This window comes from Capsicum annuum, chromosome 4 (assembly GCF_002878395.1).
Source record: "Capsicum annuum cultivar UCD-10X-F1 chromosome 4, UCD10Xv1.1, whole genome shotgun sequence".
Classification (NCBI taxonomy): Eukaryota; Viridiplantae; Streptophyta; class Magnoliopsida; order Solanales; family Solanaceae; genus Capsicum; species Capsicum annuum.
This window is the reverse complement of record NC_061114.1, coordinates 5,736,941-5,747,454: the sequence shown is the minus strand read 5'-3', so window position 1 is coordinate 5,747,454 and position 10,514 is coordinate 5,736,941. Positions and strand designations below refer to the sequence as shown.

Sequence of the window (10,514 nt, the reverse complement as noted above, 5' to 3'; positions counted from 1 at the left end):
AAAAGAGGATTTCCACTATAGTATTAGTTAGTAAGTGTGGTACTATTCTTCACCACACAATTCTACAGTATTTATAAAAGCAAGACTATTTGCAAAAGAGGATTTTTTGCCACAAAAAATAAAGCAAGACTTGGTTGACTTGCCAAGTCTTTAGCAGAATGGAGGATTTTTTGCCACCACATTTATAATTCTGATTGGTTGATTTGGTGGTATTAGTATTGATCGATATGACCAAAAGGGAGACCGCATTTCTATTTAAAGTCTCAAAACCACATCTTATAGAGTATACCTACTAATTTTTGCAATAATGGAGAAAGCCTTCACATTTTTTCTCTTTACACTCTTCTTGCTTATGGCTAGTTCAGTCATGACCCAAACCAACATTACTACAGATCAATTAGCTCTTCTGTCTTTAAAATCCCAAATCATTTCCGACCTCTTTCACTTCTTGGATGAAAGTTGGTCTCCCGCTACGTCTGTTTGTCATTGGGTTGGAGTCACTTGTGGCTCTCGTCACCAACGAGTGAAGTCCTTGAATCTTTCTAACATGGCTCTTACTGGCTGGATTCCCCGTGAATTTGCAAACCTCTCATTTCTTGTTTCTCTTGACATGGGAAGCAACAATTTCCATGGAAATTTGCCTCGAGAAATGGCACGCTTGCGCTGGCTTAAGTTTCTTGATTTAAGTGTCAACAACTTCAGCGGGAAGGTTCTCTCTTGGTTTGGATTCTTACACCTTCGCCATAGGAATCTCGTTAAAGTCATTACTAGTTGTTCCAAACTTGATTTTAAGGCTTTAGTGCTTGAGTATATTCCAAATGGAAGTCTTGATAAGTATTTGTATTCACACAACTATTTCCTCGACATCAGGCAGAGGCTAAGCATAATGCTAGATGTGGCATGTGCGTTGGAATATCTTCACCATGGGTGGTCATCGCCTGTGATCCGCTGTGATGTGAAGCCTAGTAATGTCTTGTTGGACGAGGATATGGTTTCCCACCTTAGCGACTTTGGTATTTCAAAACTGCTTGGTGAAGATGAGAGTGATTTTTACACTAAAACCTTAGCAACATTGGGGTATATTGCTCCAGGTACGTCTTTTAGTTTTGCTGATTACTCCTTTTTTTTTTCCCACCTAGAAAGTATATTGCATCTTTAAATGAATTGTTTGACTGTAGAATATGGACTGGATGGACTAGTGTCTACAAATTGTGATGTCTACAGTTATGGGGTCTTGTTGCTGTAAACGTTTACTAGGAGAAAGCCTAATGAGTTTGAGGGAGATCTTAGCTTGAAGCAATGGGTGAGTTATTGGAACAAACTATCTTGTATTGAAGGATAGAGAACAACTTACAATTACTGAAAGTTGTAGACAATCTAAAAAGGAAAAAAAAAACAAGAATGGAGGGAGATTCCAGACTATAACAAGCTAAGAAATTAAAAGACAACTTCATAACATGCCCCTCTTTGGTAGCATCCCTTTTGATTATATAGATAAGTTATGTTGTGGAGCTCCTGGCAGCACTGCCTGGTGCTACTGGTACTGTCACAGCTGGCCCTTGCTTGGCATTTGGGACCACATATTGGTCCAAGTATTTAGGGGGCTGTTTGTCCCTGTTGCTGCGGCGTAGTGTTGCCCTGTGGTCTTGCAGATTTGTTACATTGCCGCCTTCAGGAAGACGAACCTTGTCCTCAAGGTTCAAGTCAGGAAACCTTTGATGAAGAGAGTGAGAATCATCCCAAGTTGCCTCCTCAAGAGGTAACCCCTGCCACTTGATAAAAAATTGCAGCACCTGATGTGTGCCTCTAGTAATGGTGCGGCTGTCTAAAATTGATTCCGGGGAGAGCATGAGTGAAGAAGAATGATCAAGGAGATCAATAGGAGTGACTTGTTGGTCCGGAGTACCCAAACGGAGGCATGAAATACAGGGTGAATTTTCGATGAAGGTGGGAGGTCCAACCTATCAGCGACCTCACCAACTCGTTGAAGCACCGGAAATGACCCAAAGAATCGCCGACTGAGTTTGGTATGACGTTGGAGGCGGAGAGAAAGTTGTCTGTAGGGACGCAAGCGAACAAAGACCCAATCGCCAACCTGAAACACCTCATCCTTGCGGCCTTTGTCAGCATATCTCTTCATACGAGCTTGAGCAAACTGCAAATTAGACTTCAGTAGTGCCAAAGTATCATCATGTCGCCTAAGTGAATCAGCCACAGCTGGTGGAGTGTTGCCATCCATAATGTATCGAGCAATTTTCTAGGGAGGATGACCATACACCACCTCAAAGGGAGTTAGCTTAGAGCTGTGTTGGTAAGAGGTGTTATACCAAAACTAGGAGAAAGCTTAATGAGTTTGAGGGTGACCTTAGCTTGAAGAAATGGGTGAGTTATTCACTCCCGGAGGCAGTAATGGACGTCGTAGATTTCAACTTGGTAACACCAAGGGGTAATTGCTTACAGAAGGAGCTAGATGTTGTGGCTTCAATCAAGAAAGTTGCATTAGATTGTTGTGCTGAATCTCCGGCAAGAAGGACAAACATAAAAGATGTTGTAGGGATGCTGCAGAAGATCAAGAGTCAACTCCTTGCATGTTGAGCATGTTTTTGGAATCTGTTGTTCCAATCAATTTTAACCGAACACGTAATCACACTATGTTTTCTTTTTTAATAACTGTGGTTTCTGATCTAGTTTTTCCGCAACTCAACTAATTCCAAAGTATCTATAGAAAATAATTCACTGGTAAAAACTTGACTATCAAGGAAAAAGTATACTATAAACTATAGGATCTCCATAAAATATGCAAGTTGGAGCTATTTCAAGATCAGAATGAGAAGGAATATCCATATCAGTATCATTATAGAAAGTAATTTATTGGAAAAATTTGACTAAACTTGATTAATATTAAGAAGACACTATAGTATAAGTTAGTAAATGTAGCATTACTTTTCGCCACACAATTCTAGAGAATATGAAAGCAAGACTATTTAAAAGAATTAAGCACACAAAAAATAAAGCAAGACTTAGTTGACTTGCCAAGTCTTTGGCTGAATCGAGGACTTTTTTGCAACCATATTTATAATTCTGATTGAGATTTGCCTTCAGACAGAGGCCTCAGAGAACATAATGTTAGAACAAGTGTTATTCAGTTAGACTGGAGGAAAGATAACGAAAGAATGGAGTGTTTGGAACATGATACCTTTTCTGGTTCTGTTATATTAGTTATCTGGTGTGAGCAGACCATCAAATGATTTGAATGGAGAAAATAAAAACAATGCATTTTGAAATACTCTTGTTTACAACTGTTGGTTCTCTGGTGCCTATGCTTATTATCTTACTTAAGGTCACCAGAAACCGAGACCTTTTCCCGGCCATACCAAGCCTGTATATTTAATATACAGTTAGTTAAATTAGGTCCAGGGGTTTGCCTCCTGTTAATCTTCCTCCTTCTGTTCGAGTAATGTATCACAGTTTGATTTTGAAAGCTATCATGTTGGAACATATCCGATCGCTCTTGGTACAGGTTATTGTGTTAGCAACAATACATGCAGTCCCAATATGCTAAGAAATATACCAATTATGTTGTGAAAGATGGACCATTTAGCACTAGTGATGGGAGGAACATTATAAGTAATCAGAGTCTACGCGAAATTATTTTAGTGCGATAAAAAGTAAAAATCATTTTTCAAATTCAGTTCAAGATTCATACATAATCGATCATGAATCAAGAATTTTCTCCTTTCTCCTTTCCAATTGCATCGTTTTGTTCTTAAAGCGTCAAACTCCATTAGCAAGAAATTAATACTTTAGCACAATATAGCATATTGAGCTTAGCGTATACTATAACTATATAAGTAATCAGTATCTATAGGACAATAATAGGATTGTTACAGATCGAGGAAAAGGCGGCGAGTCAAGTCTAAAAATGCATCCTTTGCCCATTTTATGGGAATATGACCAACTAGTTCTTTAAATGCTGGAGATAAAAATCCTCGAAACAATGGTACTCGTGCATCAACACTAAGGTATAAATGTTATGATGCATAGTATGTTTTTCATCAGTGCCTAAGTAATAATGTTATGATGCATAGTATGTTGTTAGTACTTTAGGACACATTGTGCACCCAGAAACTTGTGCGAGGAGTATTTTGCTCGCCTAAACCATATGAGTTAGGGAACCAAGTAACTGAAGAGTCAAATGACATCGGTCGTTACAAAGAAATGTTGTGTACTATTTAAGAACAAAAATTTATAAAAATCACTCTAAAAGAAAGTAAAATTTAGCGTTAAGGGTCGTTGTGGATGAACATGATTCCTCCCTCTATAATCAATGATCTATGGAAAAACAACTTTGTTAAAATTAGGAAAATGGATCATAATAAAAATAGGAAAAACAAATTCCATATATTACATTCCACACATTCTTGCTTGGGAAAAGGCTCAAATATACTACTGAACTATCAGAAATGGCTCATTCATGCCATCACCGTAACAAAACTGGCTCATCTATGCCATTACTTTTAACAGCCGGTTTTTAGAAAACAGCTTTGCCACATGGCAGCATATTAGAGGTCCACATCATTTTTTAAATTGTTTTTAATTTTTTTTAAAAAAATATTTATAATTTTTTTTTATATAATTTTATTTTTTTTAAAAAAATGGTGTTGGTTACGAAGTTTATAGATTACATATTTCTATGCTTTTATTTATCAAATAACGAATAATAAATTTTTCATATAACTAATGTTCATGTTTTTTCTGGATTCTTACTTTTAAAAATAATTATATATGTTTTTGACTAATCTTCTAGGTATTTATTTATACATGAACCCAAAATATTCAAACCTGAAATTCTAGTTCATCATAACCATTGCTAGTCCTTATATGCAATAATAATAAAGGACGAAACTGTATTCTTTCATATTTTGCCAAATGAAAAAGTTGACCATATTAAAATGATCAATTCAAAGACCTTAAATGGTTAATCCTTCTTAACACTTCGAAACGTACATGATAGAGAAAGAAAAAGAATGCAAAAATGTGAATAATTTCTGCTGTTGATGTATTCTCTTTCCTTACTTTTCTCTCCCTCTTTGTGTGTATGCATGCAAAATGTATGTAGTAAAGTATTGTGTGTGGATGTGTACGTTAGCATTTATTCCTTTTTGATAATCATTTATATGCATGGATCATATATTATATCAAATCTCACTTCAAATTTAATCATAACAAAGATTTGAATACTCTAGTATTACAACAACAAATGTAAAATAAGAGCAACTCCACTTCATAATATTGGAATTGAATTTCGCATAATCGCGATATTATATTATTCAAAGAAAGATAAAGGGTTATCTTTTGAAAAAATAGTTGCCAACAAAAGAAAGAAGAGGCAGCGAATTCGAAACCACGAACCAAACCTCAAACTCCAACTCGTTGTTTACCCGTTTATGTTATTTGCTTTTTGTTTCTGTCAAATATTACTCCCTTTTCTTTTTAACTCTTCTCTTTTCTTGTTTTTCTCTCCCAATCCGTGTTATTTTTTCAATATTCCTCTCCCTTTCTTTGTGTTTTTGTCCTTTTTGTTTCCCTAATCCTCCTTATTCGTTCCCCTTATCTTTGTGTTTTTTTATGTCCCCCTTTGTGTCTGTGTGGGTGTACTATATAATGTATAAGATGGGGAAGCTGAGGGAGTTGAGGAGTTGAGGAAAATGTGGGGATGATTGGGGTAGTTTTCTTTAGGATAAGTTTTTTTTTATAAATATATAATATATAAGGTTAGGAAGTTGAGGGATTTTCTTATGTTTTTTTATTTTTTTTTTAAAAAAGATATTTATAATAAAAATTTTTATAATTTTTTAAAATTAAATTTTAAAAAACAATAAATTTTTTTTTAAAAAAATGACGTGGACCTCTAATATGCTGCCACGTGGCAAAGCTGTATTCTAAAAACCGGCTGTTAAAAGTAATGGCATGGATAAGCCAGTTTTGTAACGGCGATGGCATGAATGAACCCAACTTTTAACGGATGACATAAATAAGTCATTTCTAATAGTTCAATTGCATATTTGTGCCTTTTCCCTTCTTTCTTTAGTGATTTTATCTTGAGTCCGTCTAGATTTAATTGTACTCATGATGTCACATTCAAAATGTACATTTTGGCACCAACTCTACGCACAAGTGCAGATATTTTTTATTTTTTAAAAATTCAGTTACATTATATATTTTTATTTTAATCGTGAATTTATTTTTAATGCCTAGATTAACCAACCCACCTTATTCAATCCTATATAACAATAACAATTATTCTTTTGGTCATTTTATTACGTTGATCTCGAGGGTAAAAATTTTCCACTGTCGTAGTACTTACAAAGTAACTAGAATCAATTATAAACTATACTAAGTAGAACTCGGAACCAAAATGAGCCACAAAACTAAAAAAGTGACCAAAATAGGCCACCTATTTAAAAAGTTACCAAAATAGGCTAACCGTAATAATTTATTACGTTTTTCACTTTTTTGTTAACGGTCAACTAACGGAGTTGACTTTTAATAAAACGTAATAATTTATTACGTTTTACACATTTATTTGTAAAACATAATAAGTTATTACGTTGTGTCAGAAAAAATTTTAAAACGTAACAAAATATTACGTGTTACACCTTTATTGAGGTTGCTGTGACTTGTGACATCAACTAAAGTGACTTTTCAGAAAAGAGATGGAAAAACATAATATTTTATTAGTACGTGTTATACTTTAATTCCTTAACTTTTTCAAAAGTTGATGTGTTTAGTTAATGTGGTGTCAACAATTAAAAATTGTCCACCTACTTTTTGCTTTCAACAATTCTAATTTTTTTAATTTTGATTGTTAAATTTATTTACATTTTATAGTTAATCAAAATAATTATTTTTGCTCTATGTAATAAATTTTTTATCAATTAGATAATCAATTTAACAATTTTCTTATATTTATTTTATGTCAAAAATAATCAGTTTTATCATTAATTATTCGATTTCTTTCTAGAAAATTATTTTTTTAAGTATTTCTATACTCCAAAATAGTGAAATATTAAATTTTCGTCAATCAAATAAGCTGCTATATACAAGAATTTTTATTTTTTTTTGTTAAAAATATGAAATTAAAATTTTCAGTTAATGATTCATCGTAGTTTTCGATTAGTGTTTCGATTAGGATATTGAGGAGACTCACATACATAAATTCGTTTCATATTATAATTAATGAAATAAAAAATCACAATGCAATTTAGGAGTCTAGAAAATCATACCAATAAATATATATGATAATTATTATATTATCAAGCTTTATGAAAACACTGGACAACGGATGTCACGCTTCGTTGCTCGCAATTCAACAATTAGGAACAATCACTTACAAAGCAAGACTTTGTTGACTTGCAAGTCTTGTACAAAGTCTTTTGAGTTTGAACTGGTTAGAGGAATAACTTGTCACCACAATTACGGTTGCAAGACTTGGTTGATTCCAATTATGCATTTTTGATTTCTTGAATGAGAAAATGAAAGTGTCATTTGAATGAGAATTGACTTGCCATCTCCAAAAAGTAATTGGAGTTTGGACCTATTAGAGAAATAATTTTGCCGCTATAATTATGGTTGCAAGTTGGTCAAGTCTTCGAGGCCCACATAAGTTAGGGAACCAATTAATTGAAGAGTCAAATGACAACAACCAATACAAATTAATTTTGTGAACTTTTTAATAATAAAAATTTATTAAAACACCTCTAAAACAAGTAAAAGGTACCGTCAAGGTTTGTGTTGGGATGGATCATATTAGTACTCTTTTAATTACACGTCTTAGGTTCGCATGCTGGATGGAGAAAATAATGGGATAGCCTCTAAATAAGGTGTCTTTTAAATTTTGACCCCAAATAAAAAAGTTTGATAAAAATAGCCTTCAATTATTAAGTGATGCATTTTAAAACAAAATTGACCTTGACCAATGGAGTAAATACATAAATATCCTCATAATGGATAACAACTCAATACTTATGCATCTTTTTTTTTTTTTTTTTTTTTTCTCTTTTTAATTTTACTTTTTTTTTTCAACCTTACTTTTTTCCTTTTTTCCTCTCAACTTTTTTTTTCCATTTTATTTTACTTTTATTTTTTTTCTTTTTTTTATTCTTTTTACTTTTTCTCAACCCTTACTTTTTTCCTTTACTCCTCTCAACGTCTATTTTTGTAAAAAAACTTTTAATATTTTTCTTTGATTTTTATTTTTTTAAATTTTTTCTCGGCCTTTATTTTTATCAACCTTTATTTTTTTCATTCTCTCTCAATTTCTACATTTTTTTATTTTATTTTTTTAATAGTTTTCTTCATTTTCTTCTTTTTCCGTCATTTTTATTATTTTAGTTCTTTTTTTCAATTTCTTCCAATCAAGTTACCTCTCATGAACAAGAGTTGACACTATCATATTATAAAGGCAAGACTTATGACTTTCAAACAACATGCTATGTTTAATGGACAAGAATTGACACTATCATATTGGAGAGACAAGACTTATAACATTCAAACAGCAAATTATGTTTCATGGGTAAGAGTTGACACTACCACATTGTGTTTTGATTTATGAAATGTTCTATAACTCTTACCTTAGAGGAAAGACTTAACTCAAGGACTTTTAAACAATAAATTATTTTCCACGGGCAAGAGTTGACTCTATCACTTTATATTATTATTTATGAAATGTTCTACAACTATTGCCTTAGAGGCAAGATGTAGCTCAAAGACTTTCAAACTACAAATTATGCCCCACGACATTCAACTTCTTTTTGGAAAAACCCCTATGCACAAGTCCAAACTTTTCTTTTATATAGTTAAATTTACTTTAATTCGTATAATTCTAATAAATTAAGCTTTATGAAAACACTAGACAACGGATGTCACGCTTCAGTGCTCGCAATTCAACAATTAGGAACAATCTCTTCCAAAGAAAGACTTGGTTGACTTGCAATCTTGCGCAAAGTCTTTGGAGTTTGGATCAATTAGAAGAATAGTTTTTACACCACAATTAAGGTTGCAAGACAAAAAAAATATATTTGGACACTGCTATAAACCCGTGTATATCTAGTTTTTAAATATATTTATAGGTACACTCATTTTGATTTTGATTTTAACAACTTTAGATTTGCAATATCTGAAGTTACATATAAATGAAGTTTAAACATTTTTACTTAGCCAATCTTGCAGAAATCTTTGGAATTTGGGCTGATTAGTGGAATAAACTTGCCACCACAATTATGGTTTGCAAGACTTGGTTGATTCCAATTATACATATTTGATTGCTTGAATGTGAAAATGAAAGTGTCATTTGAATGAGAATTGACTTACCGAGACGTATTTGGAGTTTGGACCTATTAAAGAAATAAGGGAAAAGGTTCAAATATACCAACCATAAAAAATGTCTCATTTATGCCATCCGTTAAAAGTTGGGCTCATTCATGCCATCGCCGTTATAAAACCGCTTCATCCATGCCATTACCTTTTAATGGTGGTTTTCTAAAAGGCTGCTTTTTCATGTGGCCTCTTATTAGAGATCTACGTCATTTTTTATTTTTTTTTAGTTTTGATCCATTAAAAGAATCCACCCCCAACCTATCACCTTAACCCACTTTAATATTACTCTTAATTTTGACCCTAGATTTGAACATATATATAATCATTTAATCTTCGAACATGAAATTTACATACTTGAATACTACGTTTAAAATAATATAGGTTAGAATAATTAATAATTTAAAATGGAAGATGAATAAATTGTGATTAAAAAATAATTTGTTTTGACTTTCGAAATCTGAACATCATCACATAATTTAGGACTAAGAGAATACCACATACATGAAGGACCCCAACTTTTAGTTCGGAAGAATACCTAAAAAACCCTTCTAAATTTAGATTATGAGTTGTATAATTGAATTATTGGTAGTCTTAATTATTTCGTGGATTTGACTATTTGGTAGTCTTTATACTCTTCAACGTGGACGAGATGTAGAGCATAGGGTGTTTTCAAAGTCCCAACTCCGTGCGTAGCTTTTGACTTGGTAAAGTTGCACAATACATTCACAACGTATATGTACGACTTTGATTTTTACCTAACCCTCCATCTCAATTTATGTGAGTCAAATAAGTTTTTCTTTAATTTGATTGTAATTTTTCATACACCTTTTATTTTGAATTGTCAATTATTGTCAACAAATAACTTTTTTTTTTTACCTAATTTCTAACATAACTATGTAAATTTCATTTTTTTCTAAGAAAATAACTTAAAATTTTATGCCACTTACTATTAACATTAAAAAATTTTAACGCTCGAGATTTGAACTATGGATGTTAAAAAGTCAAATTGAAACATGGAATTCCAAAACACAAGGATACGTGCATGCATGCAAGAAATTTGCAGTAAACCCCTTTTTCATGTCTCCATTATGCATGCATGGTTCAAACTTCAAATATTAGGCGAACATGACCATATT

At 32.6% G+C, this 10,514-nt stretch overlaps 1 protein-coding gene across 1 annotated transcript; it reads left to right on the top strand.

Annotated features, from left to right (window-relative positions):
• The first annotated feature begins 214 nt into the window (after window positions 1-214).
• LOC107845075 (probable LRR receptor-like serine/threonine-protein kinase At3g47570) lies at window positions 215-2,754 on the top strand. The gene is made up of 2 exons (XM_016689349.2): window positions 215-1,091; window positions 1,179-2,754. The coding sequence occupies exons 1-2, from the start codon at window positions 308-310 to the stop codon at window positions 1,244-1,246; spliced, it is 852 nt and encodes a 283-aa protein (XP_016544835.1). The 5' UTR covers window positions 215-307; the 3' UTR covers window positions 1,247-2,754.
• The last annotated feature ends 7,760 nt before the right edge of the window (window positions 2,755-10,514 follow it).